Below are 17,016 nucleotides of genomic sequence, written 5' to 3'. Positions count from 1 at the left end.
AGGTGGAGTATTAAACAAATGAGTTAGCTAATTAATTTAATATTCAAAGCTGTAGCTAATAATATTGCTCGATGTATATCTTTTTGTAATCAATAATTTATACACAGATTATATATCTCTTTATAAAGTAACAACCAATGAAATCGCTTAAAAGTAATAGCCAATGAAATCGCTTCAAAAGTTCCTCTTTTAAGTATATATACTAGAATTCATGCCCGGCCGTTGGCCGGGTAATATCAAAAAATAATTCCTGATATTTATCTTGAGATTGTTGCTTTAAAAGCATTTGTTTATGAAAAACTTTTTTTATTCTTTGTGAAAATTATTTTAATTAAATTCAAACAAATGACTCAAACCGAGGAGTAGTAACAATATAATAACAAAGCAATATTGTGTAAATGAATAATTATCGTGGGTCATAATATAAAAAATGTTTAGATATACAAATAAAGCTAGTATTAGTCAAATAGATAAGGTGTAGTTGTGCTGATAAAATTCTCTTATGTTCAAAATTTTATAACCTATTCTATTGTTGATCATATTGTTGATCAAATTCTTGCAGTAGATAATTGTCAATTTGTGATAAACATTCTTTCTTTTTCTTTATTTGTGTACACAGATATGAAAAATATAATGATTTATGAATGAAGTAAAATTCATATGTTGTCCTCTTTATATATAAAAATGGTTAAATTTATATTAGATTTATCCTAATTAAATAGTTTTAGTAAAAGTTGGAGACTTTTAAGGAAGGGTTCATGTCTTTCGTCTTGAATTTATAATACGAAACATGGTAGTGTAGTATCTTAAGGTGCATTACCAAAGTTAGTTTTGTTCAGCTGCAATCAATTTTGTTCAGCTCCATTCAGTTCAATTCAGCGAAACTCAACTCCGTTCAATTGAGTTCAACTCAACAATAAATAAAGATTAACAGTTAAACAAATTTGTAATAGTAAATTAGTAGTACTTACCTTTTTGTCAATTTAAAGCATATTATCACCATGCATATATTAAGTTGTTCCGTTTTATAATGTTACAAACATTGATATTGTATCTAAATATGATGATCAACGATTATATAAACATAAATATAAACATCATAAAAATTGACGCACCGTTCAACTTTCCACTTTGTTAACAGACCTATCATTGATAACTATTTTTTTATAGTACCATTGTTGTATGTTGATGAGCTATGTAGGACTTTTATTCTTAGTATTTATTTTATTGTATTTCTTTTCTCTACGAACAATTTTACCTTGTCCATGATTACAATTGCAACAAACATTCTAGCTTTGCAGTTTGCACCATGTACTTGTTTTTCATGTCATAAATCCATTGAAGTCTCTCCATCGATTTTGAGAGCTTGAACTCATGAAACACCATTGTTGTCCTTTAATTGCATGTTAATTTTGTCACACAGAGGACATGCTCTATCCTCAATCATACCTCGAGGATAGCCGTCCCTCCGAATTCAGTTGTGACCGTACGTGCTTCCATCGGGAAGACCAACATGACATCATTTCAGCTGTCGCATATTTATTAAACACATATTGTCTCCTATCTATTACATGGTTTGTGTTCCGGTATCAACAATCTAATCGCTAATTGTAGTATTGTCATTCAGCCGATCTCAAGGCTTGCAAATATTAAGCAATTTCAAAAGTTGCTGTCACTATGATAGTATAATGGTGTTAATCCTTCATTCCACTTGGTGCGACTTGTGAGTACATGGTTATTAGCTGTAGTTTCAAAAGTAGTTATATGCGTGTCAAATGATGTTATATGCGTGTGTCTCTATGCTCATTGATTTCAATTTTATTTATATACTCCGTAGTAGGTATCCTCGTTCTATGTTAACACAATTTCTAGTGTTTTATATATTGTCATATTCTAACATATCACAATTTTCACAAGATAAATATTTGTAGTATTCCTAATCTAACAATTTATCATCATATATATATATATATATATATATATATATATATATATATATATATATATATATATATAGCCAATGAAATCGCTCCAATGTAATAGCCAATGAAATAGCTCCTAAAGTTCCTCTTTTAAGTATATATATTGATTGACTAGGTTTAATGCCCGTGCGATGCACGGGCCTATTGTTTGGTGCTTTTGTAGGAATGTAAAGAGGCGATCGAAGCATATACTCCCATGAACTTTTGGTTAAAGTAGCTATACCTTTCATCGTGTTTGCATATGGTAGTTTGAGCGATCGATCTCGTTACGTTGTGTCACATTCTCATTATATAAACATACCATTTATTGCTTTAATTGAAATATGTAACTGTTTCACGTTTAATTTCATTAGACCGTCTTAACTTAAATTATTCGTATAAAGTAAATGAGAGTGTTTACTTTATGTCAGTGACAAATAATTTGGTTACTTGTGAAGAATAATCCAAACTACATTTTCTCCCAAACTTAACCGAATTTCACAAGAATTTTAAAAAGACCGTCTTTCAATAGCGTTAAATTTTATCAGACCGACTTAGCTAAGATCTCTCACATTATGGGATTAGGAAGTTGGAATATTTTTCTTTTTTACTTATTATGTCTCCCATTAACTTTGTAAGAGACGATCTCTCATAATAACCGATAACCATTAACCTGAGCATAAGGTGAATGTTGTTGCCTTTTGACATAATAGAACAAACTTAAAGAATTTTCCTAATCATTTCAATTCTTCTTAAACAAACCTTATTTCTTTCTTTAAATTAATCAATTTAATAAGTAACATACCCATAGCACCCAAAAAAAAAAAGTAACATACCCATCACCCTGACAACTCACATCATCCGTCGACTGCCGAACTACGCACCCCCACACACCCACCTCAATCGAACACCACAACCATCAAATCAACCACCACCAATCGCCTCGCCTACCTCAGATCTGTATACTTCCTATACCCTTATCATTCCACGTTCAATCGCCAAATATTGAATCCCCATCTCTCTTACTATTGTTTCCGATTCCGATTAATCCCTCGTCTATCTGCTGCCCTTGTCATGACTCATCGGTATGATTGATCTAATTTTACTTGTTTATTGTCATTTGCTTATCTAATTCACGGAATGACATGCAAAACCGGTACTGGGAGCAGAAAAGGGAGATGTTGCAGAGAAGTCGATGTTAAGTGACCGAGGAAGTGGCGGGTTATTAGCGGGTGCCGGGTTGAAATCCAAACTTGTTGATTATACCGGGAGTCGGTCCGAGGATTTTGAGGAAATTGGTTGATAAGGCTATTGCGGGTTATTCGTTGGTATGACGGGGAGTTGGTCCAAGGAATTTGAGGATATTGGGTGATAAGGCTATTGTTGAGGTTGCTTCCTCCAAACAACTCTATCTAGGTAAGGGATTCATCTTTTTATTCTTTTTGTTTCCGTTAGATTGTCATTTACTTGAACGGATTTTTCTGTAGTATAGTTTGTGAAGAGTGTTTGCTATGTTCTATAATGAATACAAATATACAATGCATAGGGATTGCCTTTTGTTTATCCCTCCTGATTTGTTAACATATCAATTAACGAAGCCCTTCAACTTAAATGAATATAAAGTACAGTTGCAGATAGAAACACCTAAATTAATGATAAACTTACGATTTTATATATAAAAGGTAAATATCGGAAAGACTATTTCTTATACCATGTACGTTAGCGTTAGAGGTGTTCAGACCTTGTAAGCTCGAAGCTTAAACTATTATTTTGGTGTTCAGCTGTCTACACAGACAACTGCCCAAATAAGAAACCTGCACAGCATTGATTGTTTATGCTAGAGACTGTAGGTTGTTAAATACTTCTTTATAGACGATGTTTCTCGTATGACCTTTCAACTCTTGGGCTGAATCGTCGATGAAGAACTTTATACCTTCTGGGGATGTTGTCCTTGAAGCTGCTACATATAACTGGCCATGACTAAACACGGGTTTTGGCAAATAGATCCCTACATGCTTTAGGGTTTGTCCTTGACTCTTCCCGCTTGTCTTGCTTTCGTTCATTTCGTTGATGGTTGAGTAAGCACTGAAACAGAGAAAATAAATGCAATAAATGACAATGATTTAATATCAATGTGACGATGAATATTGAGAAGCAAGATAAACCTAGATTTAGATGATGCCATTGTTAGATAATTCACAAGGAGATCTATGAGATATGGGATATTTGGTGTGTGGGATATGCCAAGCAAAAGGTCCTGTATATATAGTGTGTGCAATTCTCCACAATTCTCCTAACATGATACAAATTATATGTTATGCAGGAAACTGGCGGGACAAAGGAATAAGCTTGGAAGTGAAAGTCTTATGATAGGGATAGATTTGCAATGGCTGTAGGATTGACTTTTTTATAGTCTTATACTCTTATTATGGAGATAGAACTCAAGGGTGTGCTGGTTTTAAGACAGTCACGTTTGGGTTTCCTCTTTTTTTTTTTTATTTTTTTTTATTTCTTTCCAATTAAGATTTAACTTGAATAATTTAGGCAACTTAGGTGATTGATGCACTGTACAATACCGTTTGGTAATGATATAGAAGATATGTTTTTATTTAACAACCTTTTTTTTTGGGCAATTCAGATTTAATTACCATTATCTATTTAATATAGGTAAATTTTTGTGCAGTCTTGTTATGGGAATAGAACTACAAGTCTACAACACTGTCACGTTTCTTTTTTTGGCAGCCTTTTTTTCCAATCAGATTTAATTTCAATTATCCATTTAATTTAGGTATTTTTTTTTGGCAGCCTTTTTTTCCAATCAGATTTATTTTCCATTATACAATTAATTTATGGCCTGTTTGGGAATGGGTATTTCATTCCCAAATATGGACTTGGCCCAAATCCCTTGTTTGGGAGTACTTAAAATTTCAAAATTAGAATTTGGGCCAAATTCTCAAAATTTGTTAGAAATACAAATTAGGCAAAGTCCAAATAACACCAAAATAGGTGTCATTTGCAAATCACTGTGTCGACATTCTTGGATTGGAAATTAAGCGTTTCAACCGATATTCTTTCTCCTTCGCCGTTTCATCGCTCCTCATACTTCATCTTCTTCTCTCCTCTTGCGGTATCTCCTTCAACCTTCGATTTTTCTAATTATGTACTGAAACGTTTCGTTTTTCTTATGATTTATTGTAATTATATGTTCAATTTGATGGTGTTTTATTTGAAATCAACTACAATATTTTGATAACGATTAGTTTGAAATCAGCTTGTTCGAATTTTGGCATGTTCTATTTGTTTAAGTTTTCGAATTTTGATAACGATTTGTTTGAAATCAACTAAAATATGTGAAGATTATGTTCAATTTGATGTTGTTTTGACTAGTTAAATTGGATTGGAAATTAAACCGTCTTCAGTTGATGTTCGTAACGAATTTTATCAAAGTGTGGTGTTATGTTGGAGTGGATTATTGCATCTTATTTCGGGTCTTGCAATGGCTGCTGCCATGGAGGTATTTGGCTTTCTTTCTTGTTATTTTGGTTCATTTTTTTTCTAATTGCTGTGTAGTTTTTGTGCAAAAAGAGGAAGATGACGAGTTTAATCTCTTACATGTCTATATTTACATTATAATTGTCCTTCTTCTTTTTCCTTGTAGCAATGATTGAATCCAGGAAACGTGTTAGGATAGAAGAGGAAGATGACGAGTTTGAGTTAGTCTTGCTAGTCGTGAATTTTGTTATCGTTGTTGTAGCTGCATCTTACAAAAGGTACAAAGTGAGTGAGTTAGCTTGGAATGAATATGAACGTGCACAAAAACGAGCAATGTGGTTAGATACAATTAGAAATAACACGAAATGTCAAGAACAATTACGTTTTGACAGACGTTGTTTTGAGAAGTTATGTAGAGTTCTTAGATCAAAGGGTGGGTTAACGACGTCTAGAAATGTGACTGATGAAGAAGTCATTGCATTTTTTCTTCATATTCTAGCTCACAATTTAAAAAATAGAACAATTCAGGCTCTCTTTGTTCGATCAGGAGAAACAGTGAGTCGTCAATTTCATGTAGTACTTCGTGCTGTGTTAAAAATTGGAAAATACTATATCAAGGAAGATGATCATACCCCTAGCGTACTTAGTGATACAAAGTGGAAATGGTTTGAGGGTGCGGTTGGAGCCCTCGATGGTACTCATGTGGATATGACTGTCCCTCTCGAGGACCGAGGGAGGTATCGGAATAGAAAGGGTCACATTACCACAAATGTTTTAGCGACATGTGATCCACAACTCCGTTTTACTTATGTTCTACCCGGGTGGGAAGGATCTGCCTCTGATCCACGCGTCCTCCGTGATGCTCTTCAAAGGCAACAATATAATTTAAAAGTACCACAAAATAAATATTTCCTTGTCGACTTAGGTTATACCAATGGTGAGGGTTTCTTAGCTCCATATAAAGGTACAAGGTACCACTTAAATTTATGGCGAGGGAATACCCCAACAAATTACAAGGAGTTATTTAATTTGCGACATTCGTCTGCTCGTAATACAATTGAACGAGCATTTGGGTGTATGAAAAAGCGTTGGGCCATTATGAGGACGAGTAGCTTTTTTGGTAAAAAAACTCAAGTCAGAGTTATAAACGCATGTGCCATACTTCATAACTTCTTAAGAACTGAAAAAATGGAAGAAACAGCTCTCATGGCCGAGGTAGAACGTGATTTAGAAAATCAAAATGTTGTGGCCGATGAAGTTGGTGAAGAGGATTATATAGCGGCTGTTAGACAAACGGTTGAATGGAATGAGTTTAGAGACAAGCTAGCAAAAAAGATGTGGCAAGACTATCGAGCCAGAAGGGATTTATTTGCCTAGTTCATTGAGGAAACAGGTGGGTCTTATTTGTGATTGTTGTAGGCCTTGTAGCTTATACTGCTGTATCGTATTTCTTTCTAGGACCTTAGAGAAACTGTGTGTCTCTATAATTACCCTTATACTGTGTTTGCTTAAACAGGTGGGTCTTATTTGTGATTGCTATATCAATAACCTGGTGACTAAGTGACTAGTATATCTGTGTGCAGGAAACAAGAAGTTAGTATGTGTGTTAAACTCATTTGGTACTGTGTTTGCTTACACTTCATGTACTGTGGTTGCCTTACACTCTCAATCATAATAACAGTTTCCCCAGGAAGTTTATAAATACTTGTTGTAACTTGTGACTAGATTTATGGTCTAACCTAATCCATCTTTTTCATAGGAGATGAGTGAAAAACGAAAGCAAGTTTCAGCCCCTACACAATCCAAGAAACGAGGCTACATTGTTTGGAATACCCAAATGGATACTATTTTAATCTCGGTGTTGTATAATCAACTAAATCAAGGGAACAAGGGAGATGGTGAGTGGAAGCCTCAAGCCTACCAAGCAGTGGTAGATGAACTAAGAAACAAGTTAGATATGTCTCTTACAACTGAAAATGTAAGGAATCGTGTCAAAATTTGGAAAAAACACTATGGAGTAATAATGGAGATACGAACTCAAACAAAATTCAAGTGGGATGAGGAAAAGAAGATGGTGGTAATAGCAATTGAAGACTTGCCCGAGTGGATGAAGTATACACAGGTACCTCTGATATGTCTTTTTTTTTTGTACAATCTTGTTCGTTTGACATGGTAGTTCATGTTGCACATTACCTGTTTACTGAACAAATGTGGCACTGTGAACATGGTGGCTGAAAACTAAAATGGACCAGTGTAACATGTGAATGTGACCCCGCCAGGTCTCCATTAAGCTCATATTTAAGCAGATGCCGTGTAGCTTTTGTGGCAAATCACACGAGTGCTGAAATTTATGATCTCCAATCAGTTACAAAGAACTTGCATTATTTATCAGATAGATTTGGATACTTTCTACAATAGCTAAGAATGTAATGTGCTTGGCTTCTGTAGTTACATGTAGCATTAGCTTAAAACATATTTGTATTGGAAATACGTACCCGAGATCGTATTGCACATTGCTGTATTATCAAAAAGTTAGCAAGCTTTGTGGTAGACTGCCTTAAAAGTAGATCGAGTAGTACGTCTGCCCGTGGTGCACATCAAATGTGAGTATATGTACTTAGTTACCTTTCCTTTCCTTAGTCATTGATTATTGCATCTTATTTTGCAGATTATTGGTCAGAATTTGCTCAGTTTTAATTAGTCTTTGATTATTGCATCTTATTTTGGGTTTCAAATTGCAGGCCAATCCAAGTGCAGCATCATATTCAAATAAGTCTATCGATCATTGGGAAGACATTTGTGTGTTGGTTGGACCTGATCGGGCTATTGGTGATGGAGGAGAGCATCATGAAGAAGGTGCTACTATGATGGATGAAGAGGCATGCGATGGTGCGAGTTCAAGCGTGGATACTACTTCATCTAGCTCCAAAAAGAAGCAAAAACGGGATAATTTAGCTGAAGCCGTGACTAGTGTTGCACACACACTCAAAAGTTACGTTGAAGCTAGGCTCAAAGCCACTCCGACTTTGGGAGGAAAGGAAGTATATGATGAAGTTTCTAATGTGATTGGCATTCTCCGTCCTCAAGTTTTGAAAGCTGTCAGTATGTTTGTGGAGTTTCCAGTAAAGTTTCAAGTGCTCAAGGACCTTCCCCACGACCAAAAGTTGGATTGGATAATCCTTTGTCTTGATGAGCATGAGCGTAGAGCGATGTAGTTGAAATCGAGGAGTAATAACTCTTAAACCTTAAGTATGAGCAGTTGAAATCGAGTAACAACTCTTAAACATTAAGTATGAGTAGTTTTTGATGTTGTAATTAAATTTATGTCGAGTGCATTTTATCTCTTTATGTTGAAACTTTTTGTTTAAACCTTGAAATATGGATTGAAGCCTCTAAAAATGTATTTGAGTACAAATTTGGATTTCCAAATCCTATGTTTTCCCAAACACTGAATTTGAATTTCAAAATCCAGTATTCCAAATCCTTTGTTTCCCAAACAAAGAATTTGGATTTACAATTCCTAATTTCACTTTTCTAATTTGAAAGTGAGGTTTTAAAATGAAATCTTAGTTTCCAAACACTACCTTAGGTAGTTCAACAATATTGGAGTCTCTAGAATCGCTCGAAAAAAGCTTCCTTTATTAATATAGATAGATATTGATTGATTGATATTGATTGATATTGATATTGATACTCCATAAAACATTGTTTTTCTTATATTATTTGTATCATAAAATGATGTTTTTTAAAATAAACATTGTTAATTAAATCCTAATCAAACAATTAACCATGAATCCATGAGACTTAGAAATTTCCAACTACAAGAAAGCCATCGAAATCGACATAGACAGTATCATCTTCATCTCCAAAAATTGTATTTTTCAAGCCGTCCAATCGCTTTTCCACACTCGCTATCCTTTCCATCATCTCCTCCCTCTCGACCTCAACCTTCTCCCATTTCTCATCCGCTTTCAACACCGCCTTTCTCTCCATATTTTCCGCACATTCAAACTTAATTATATTCCTCGAACCTTCTTTTCTACGCGCAATTAGGTCATTTTCCTCGACCAACCTCTTGTACTTTCCCACCTCCTCTTCCAACGCTCGATTCTTCTCTCTTTCAGCCTCGAGTTTTTCCTGCAACTCAATACGCTTCTCAAGATTCAAACACTTCTTTTCAAGGCATGATACCTTCTTCATTTCCTCATCGAGAATTTTCATTAGCTTAATTCTGCTCTCAACCGCAATTTTCTTATCCATTTCAACTTCTTCCAACTTCGCAACTAATTCTTTGTTTACCTTTTTAAAGTGATCAAGACGCAACGCCTTCTTACTTTCATTTTCAAGCATTTTAAAGAGCGCAATGCTACTCTTAGCCACACATTTCTTATCGTTTTCAACTTCTTCCAACGTCACTACTAATTCGTTGTTTGTTTTCTGTAGACGATCGAGATCATGCATAAGAACTTCTTCCTTTCTCCTAGAAGCCTTAAGCTCCTTTTTAAGTTTGTTTATTTCTTCAAATTCGGTCCTTAATGTCTTCGCTTTCTCGGTTTCTCCTTTAAACATAGTATCACCGGAGGCATGTCCCTTCGATTTCTCTAGCAAAAATTGTCTGTCCATATTTTTAGTTCGAATAATACGATTGTCGTTCTCCATGATATCCTGTAAGATGATATCATGTAAATTAATTAGGTATCAATAAATCACCTAGTGGTACCGGATTTGCTAGGGTTTCATGGGAATCGTGAATCATTAAGAGGGAATTCTATACTACCACAGAAAATACATATAACTCACACTATAACCGCGAATTGCGAAGCAATAAAGGATTTAATCAGAGATAAACAAATGATTGGGACGGAAGTATGCACATACCGGTGCAACTGCGAGATCGTTGATACATATGATAATCGTCGATGATAGAACCGCGACACGGTTATTGTTGAGTACGATAAACCAGAACTCAGATTTAAGATCATTTTTAAGTCTTTCCCATTAGATTTTTTTTTGTTCTGATTTTTCTGTTATAATCAATCTTTGAATTTATTTTATGTGATTCTCCTTCTTGTGAGAATCCCATAAGAACGGGATACAAATATATCCTTTATGGGCGTTTGGTTGGGGTCTATAACAAAAAGAAAGGAAAAGGCTAATAAAGTTAGTTATTATTTTTGGTGTTTGTTTGACACAAATAAAGGGAATGAATTCATTCCTTATCCCTAAATCCATCTAATTTCTTAGTTATGAGAGATTTCATTATCCCTTGTATTAGGGATGAAGCTCGGACGAAATTTTTCCCTGGGCCAAAATGACTAGTTTTTTCAGGGTTAAGACCCGAAAATTTCGACCCGGTGACCCATTCGACCCAAACAGTTCGACCTGTTAGGTCAAAGGCAAATAAAGAATTTTATTATAATATTACTCCCTTTATCCCGGTCACTTGTTGTCCTTTTCCATTTTGGGTGTTTCAGTCAATTGTTGTCTTTTCTATTTTAAGAATTAAGTTAATGAGCAAATTGATCATTCACACTCAATTTATTCCATTTGTCATTTGGTAATTGACTATCTCCCATTTCCTTGGTCTTTGTGCCAAAACAAAAAGACAACAATTGAACGAGACAGAGGGAGTAATATTTATATACTCCCCATATTCACTATTTTCTTCCATATTTTCTAAAACGGATTATTCATGTTTTATTCCCCTTTATTATTTTGGAAACTTTTACTCTTATTTTACTCATCTCTATCTCCTATCATCAAACTCCACTCAACTCTTTTACTCCTATTTTATTATTTTCCTTAATGTTTTGGTCCCACGATTCCTTATTTAGCCCTAAATATTTATCCATCTCTCCTAACACCAAACCTCACCCAACCCTTTTACTCCTATTTTATTCATTTTTTTTAAATCTTGTGCCCACAAACAAGGGGAAGAAAATGGGTGGTGCTCATTCATGTACGGGTTTTACTCTTTTATGGACGTAAATGACCGTTATACCCCTTTCATTTTAATTCTTTCATTTACTCTTTTGTTCCAATTCAATTATTTCTCCCAATTGTCTCACTCTAACTACCACCACATCAGCCACCATGCACCACGTTCACCGACGCCTCCCCTGCGCCAACACCGGCTGGTCCTGACAACGTCCTCATGACTACCCCTGCTACCATCCTGACGGCGAATGGTAACCCACGGCATCGGTTCAACCACTTGTTTAATTGGCTTCTTTTGACAGTGCTAATAGAGAAGATTAGACGATGAATCAATTCTTCGTCATAATAAGTGAAGAATTTAATTTGACATTACTGTAAAAAAAATGAGAAACAAAAGAAGCAAGACATGTGAGAAAAGGCGATAGAAACAAGAAATCAAAGAATTCTGTGATAATAATACAAGTTAATTCGATTATTTTGGCCTTCAATTTCCGGATCACTATCTCCATCCATTATTATATACTCCGGTAGTTGATCTTGTGCGGTGATTTTAGATCATCCCATCTTCATTCATTTTGGCCTTTCAATTCCGGATCACGATTTTTAATAGTAGTTTTTTCAAACCCTAAATTTAATTTAATCTCTCTAATTTGGTGGTACAACTCAATTTAAATAATTTAATCTACATATAACATCGTTAATAAAGTGAATAAATTAGAATTATTATTGATCGATATGAGAACTGGAGTCCATAGTTGATTAATCTGATGGATTTGATTAGTTTTGTGAGGGAGAGAATTAGAGAGTTTTTATTTTTATGGAGGGTAAGGTATGGAAAACAAATGACAAAAAGTCCGTGAAAGAGTAAAATGCGTCCATAGACTAGGAGGAAGTATTATATTTGAAAAATTGGTAAGAAAATATTATTTTTATTACTTAAAATTACAAACACAATTAAAAAGTCATTTTTATATAAATTTTAAAATATTTAATAATAAAATTTAAAATGATTATTTTAATAATTATATCAATATAATTAATGTAAACATTGAATATGGTTAAAATATTAATTTTAAATATATTTTACATTTATAGCTAATATTTTTTGAATAAAAAATTCGTTAAAAAAAGGCGTTGAAAATTATTTCTTGACTCGTATTCTGATCCTAACCCAACCCATAACCCGTATGACGCGACCCGTGTTCGACCCGACCCTTATTCTGACCCGACCTTGGACCCGATCCGCCCGACCTGTTTGACAACTCTACTAATAATCGTGAAATATGTATTAATATTTTTTATTCGGCGCTGAAATCGAATATATAGCGTAATTTTTGAAGCGACCCCGCATACTTGGTTTTAAAACCGGGTGAAAAAGAAACTTCGTCCGATAAGACCTCCTGAACGGCTTAAATTGAAGTGTGTAATACACGGTTTTTAGGATTCTAGGGTCCCGGAACAAAAATGTACGTAAATCACGCAGATGGTTTGTAGGTTCAGATAAATGGCCACTCAAATTTTTAGTTGTAAAGGAGGATATTGGAGGACACCGGTGGGCGATAAACCAGGCTTGGCCGAAACTCTGATAATCGTGAAAAATGGATTAATACTTGTTATTTGGAGATAAAATAGAATAGGGTAACTTCTGAAGCGACCCCGTAGACATGGTTTAAAAACCGGATGAAAAAGAAATTTGGTCCGATACGATCTCCTGAACTATATAAATTAAAGTGTATAATACACGGTTTACGATAAACCACAATGACGTTCGTCATGTCATATAAATTGGCCACACAAATGTAGATGAGTAACAGAGGAAATTTGAGGGTGTCAGTGGACGATAAACCAAACTTGACCGAAAACACAATCATTCAGAAGTTGAAAAGAGCTTCTCACAAATTCAAAAATTTATATGAGGTGAAATCGCTACTCGGACTTATAGCAAAAACTTATATGAAACCGTTATATTCTACACCCCTAACTCTATAAGAAAGAACACTTGTAACACTTTTGTCCGAGACATCTTTGTTTGAACCAATGATGCTTGCACTATCAATCACGACGAAAGAATTTGACCAATTTTGAGTTTAGTCGGCCTTGGCCGAACACATGTATTTTCTTAGAAGGGTTGGACGGGTAAACTGACGTGAACCGGTTAGAGGGGCGATCGATAGTTGTCTAGGTTATTTGGGTGTGTCACGAGATAGGGACAAGGCAGCTTGAAGACTGGGCAAGCTAACCCGCGTAAAAAACATTTTGCTTGATCATAAAAAAATGAAACCTTATAATATTTCACCATTCACGTTACACAAATTGTAAGATAAAGTCGTTTACAGTAAGACAATCTTCTTATTATACTCCGTAAAAGATTGTTTATATTTTATCATAATGAAATTTTGTATGAATAAATTGACGGTATTAATTACACCGTAAGACGGTCATAACAACAATTATTACTCATAATAATACACTAAGTATCAGTTTTATAGTTTATGAGCATCATAATAAAGTTTATGAGTTTTGTTTTTAAAAATTATGAGTTTATTATAAAGTTTTTGAGTTCATTCACTAAAACATTAAGCTCAAAAAATTATAACAAAACTTAAAAACATTACATAAAAAAAAAAACAAAATGGTTAATTAAATCGTAATCAAACAATTAACTGTCTTTGCTCTTTTTCTGATTTTTTATGTGTGGTTTTGCATTGTCCTGCTGGATAGTGATGTTTTTGCTCAAATAATCTAGCTACTTGCTTTTTATGGCTGGTAGTATCTTGGTAAGTAGCATCTCCTCGGTAATTTGTTTGTTGATGGAAGCTACAGACTTTGTTTCTAGAGCACAAATATTATCCTACAACTAGTTGTATAAGAGCTATGTACAACCGCGTCAAAGTTATCGAGCTCTCACACAAAGTTGTTGAGTTATTTTACAAGTTATTGATCTATTTTACGAAGTTATTGAGCTTAATAATTATTCTGTTAAGCTCAACAACTTTGTATCATAACTCGATAATTTGTTAGTAAAGCTCGACAACTTTGTAACAAAGCTCCACAACACTGAATAAGTTGTATATACAACCGGTTGTATAATATATTAACTGTTTCTAGAGTGCCCGCCACCCTGTTTTTTGAGTTCCTTTTTGCAGGATCTTTGTGAATTTGTCGTTTTAGGAATTGTGGAAGATCTTAGAGAATAGGAGGGCGTAAACCTTAATAAGCTCAGAAAAAATACACAGTTCAAAAACAAATAAAGTTTGAGATAAGAAGCTCGAAAAAAATACAAATATGCTCAAAAACAAGTAAAATGTGAGATAATACATACGATGCATGTTCCTTTTTCTCATAATAACGCAATACTAAACTAAAAATGGTTAATTAAATCCTAATCAAACAACCATGAATCCATGAGACTTAGAAATTTCCAACTACATGGAAGCCATCAAAATCAACATAGACAGTATCATCTTCATTTCCAAACATAGTATCCTCATACTCATCCGTGTTTCCATCAACCAGTTTTTGACTCTCAAGGTCATCGGCCTCCGTCCCTCCCGCCTTCTCCAATCGCTCTTCAACACTGGCCACCCTTTCCATCATCTCCAACTTCTGCCATCTCTCAATTAGGTCATTTTCCTCGATGAACCTCTTGTACTTGTCCACTTCCTCTTCCAACACTCGATTCTTCTCCCTTTCTGCCTCGAGTTTCTCCTCGTCCTCTAATATCTTCTTTTCAAGGCATGATACCTTTTTCGTTTCCTCATCGAGAATTTTCATTAACTCAATTCGGTTCTCAACCATAATTTTCTTATCGATTTCAACTTCTTCCAACTTCGCAACTAATTCTTTGTTTATTTTCTGTAGACGATCGAGATCATGCATTAGAACTTCTTGCTTTCTCCTAGGATCCATAAGCTTTTTATTTTCCTTCATTTTCAGATGAAATTTCCATATTTCTTCATCAAATACGTTCCGTAATGTCATCGTCTTCTCCGTTTCTTGTTTAAACATAGTATCACCATAGGCTTGTCTCTTCGATTTCTCTAGCAAATATTGTCTCTCCATATTCTTGGTTCGAATAATATGATTATTCTCCTTGATATCCTGTAAGATGATAACATATAAATTAATTATGAATAAATCGTGAATTGTTAAGAGCGAATTCTGTCTGTCCGCTTACTGAAAATACATATAACACATAGTATTGTATAAGAAAGAATCCGAATCAGTAAGGGCGTATGTATTCTTTTGTGACGAGTAGTCGAGTAGTCTAATCAAACATAAATAATTACGAGTAGTGGAACGGAAGGGAGTACTCTCTAACGGAAACGATATAAAAGATATACTACTTCCTTTGTCTCAGTCATTTGTTTACCTTTAATGTTATTGCAATGAATATTTAATCAAAGGTAAACAAATGATTGAAAACGGAGGTAGTATAATAATGTATGAATGCACATACCGGTTTAAAAATGAGATGGCAGATAAGATAACAGATACATATGATAATCGTCGATAATAGAACCGCGACACGATTATTTGGAGTACAATTAAAAAGAGAAGCTCTTAAATATACGAGAATTTAATTTTATGTTTACGTCTTCCTTATTAGAGTTTTTCTGTTTTGATTCTTTTGTTATGAACAATCTTTGAATTTATTTTACGCGAGTCTCCTATCTAGTTGTTGTGAGATTCCCAAATGAACGGGAAGTTATCTAACTGCTACCCACAAAGGGTGTCGGTTGCAGCACAATTTAAATGGGAAGTTTTTACTCTTGTATAAAAATAAGTTCATTAAGAGAAAAAAAATTACGTATCGGATGTATCGATGTAACCTCATACTTTTTTTTTTCGACAATTGTAAACCGGTATATTAAAACGAAACAAAGCGTTTTACAGTACAAATTAACAGTTATGATCTAACCAGTAGCAAGGCTAACTGACCAGTTACGATGTAAACGAAGTAGTGTGCGAATTTTACGTAATGAATTACGCACAACTATTGGGACTGGCTTTTGAGAGGTCAGAACTGAACATAATTTTCGCGATGTTACAACAAAAGTAACATCATTGGAAGTGGAGAACTCTCGACTCATCATAAGCTGGAGCAATGCTTGAGAGTAAGCAGCAAAGGGAGATGAAGCTCGCAAATAATAGATTTCAGGCAAGCAAGATTCAGTCGAAACAGTAGCCATGTATCCATTCTGAAAAGAACTCCTGCAGACGGATAGCTTGTAAGGATGCGAAAGTTTCAAAGTTGAATGAGCATTACCTGCTGTAAGGGAAATTTGTCGGGGCTGAGCATCATCAAGGCGGAGAGAAGGCAAGCGTGAATGTGAACGGTGCAAGGCTTCAGCTAAATGAAGTATCCGTTCAGGCTCAAGCGTATTATTTTCAAAAACAATGGAGTTGCGGGTGAGCCAAATGGATCGCAAGATGCAAAAGAAATAAAGCAAACAGCTAAAACCGGTGGAGGAAGACCGATGAAGGTACGAAATATGATCAGCAAGCCATCGGATGAACGAGACAGTTGGATTAGCCATAGATTGAATGCCAAACGACGATGAACGCCAGATATGCTGAATTACCTCACAGGAGCGGAATAAATGTTCTGGAGTTTCCAGATCAG

General features: G+C 34.7%; 3 protein-coding genes and 1 long non-coding RNA gene across 4 annotated transcripts; 2 read left to right on the top strand and 2 right to left on the bottom strand.

The window, feature by feature from the left end:
- The first annotated feature begins 2,715 nt into the window (after positions 1-2,715).
- On the top strand, positions 2,716-4,614 carry LOC141648276 (uncharacterized). The gene is made up of 2 exons (XR_012545983.1): positions 2,716-3,377; positions 4,285-4,614. It is a non-coding gene; the product is annotated as an uncharacterized LOC141648276 (long non-coding RNA).
- A 290-nt stretch (positions 4,615-4,904) lies between these two features.
- Positions 4,905-6,830, top strand: LOC141649872 (uncharacterized). The gene is made up of 2 exons (XM_074458544.1): positions 4,905-5,088; positions 5,620-6,830. The coding sequence occupies exon 2, from the start codon at positions 5,622-5,624 to the stop codon at positions 6,828-6,830; it is 1,209 nt and encodes a 402-aa protein (XP_074314645.1). The 5' UTR covers positions 4,905-5,088; positions 5,620-5,621.
- Positions 6,831-9,146: 2,316 nt separating this feature from the next.
- On the bottom strand, positions 9,147-10,645 carry LOC141646402 (uncharacterized). The gene is made up of 2 exons (XM_074454301.1): positions 10,332-10,645; positions 9,147-10,118 (listed from the first exon to the last, which is right to left on the bottom strand). The coding sequence occupies exon 2, from the start codon at positions 10,110-10,112 to the stop codon at positions 9,258-9,260; it is 855 nt and encodes a 284-aa protein (XP_074310402.1). The 5' UTR covers positions 10,113-10,118; positions 10,332-10,645; the 3' UTR covers positions 9,147-9,257.
- Positions 10,646-14,626: 3,981 nt separating this feature from the next.
- On the bottom strand, positions 14,627-15,922 carry LOC141646401 (uncharacterized). Its single transcript, XM_074454300.1, has 2 exons — positions 15,850-15,922; positions 14,627-15,491 (listed from the first exon to the last, which is right to left on the bottom strand). Exon 2 carries the CDS (start codon positions 15,450-15,452, stop codon positions 14,802-14,804), a length of 651 nt encoding a protein of 216 aa, XP_074310401.1. The 5' UTR covers positions 15,453-15,491; positions 15,850-15,922; the 3' UTR covers positions 14,627-14,801.
- Positions 15,923-17,016: the final 1,094 nt, after the last annotated feature.

The sequence above is a fragment of the Silene latifolia genome, chromosome 3, assembly GCF_048544455.1.
Source record: "Silene latifolia isolate original U9 population chromosome 3, ASM4854445v1, whole genome shotgun sequence".
In the NCBI taxonomy this organism is placed as follows: Eukaryota; Viridiplantae; Streptophyta; class Magnoliopsida; order Caryophyllales; family Caryophyllaceae; genus Silene; species Silene latifolia.
This window is presented reverse-complemented; position numbering and strand designations above follow the sequence as displayed.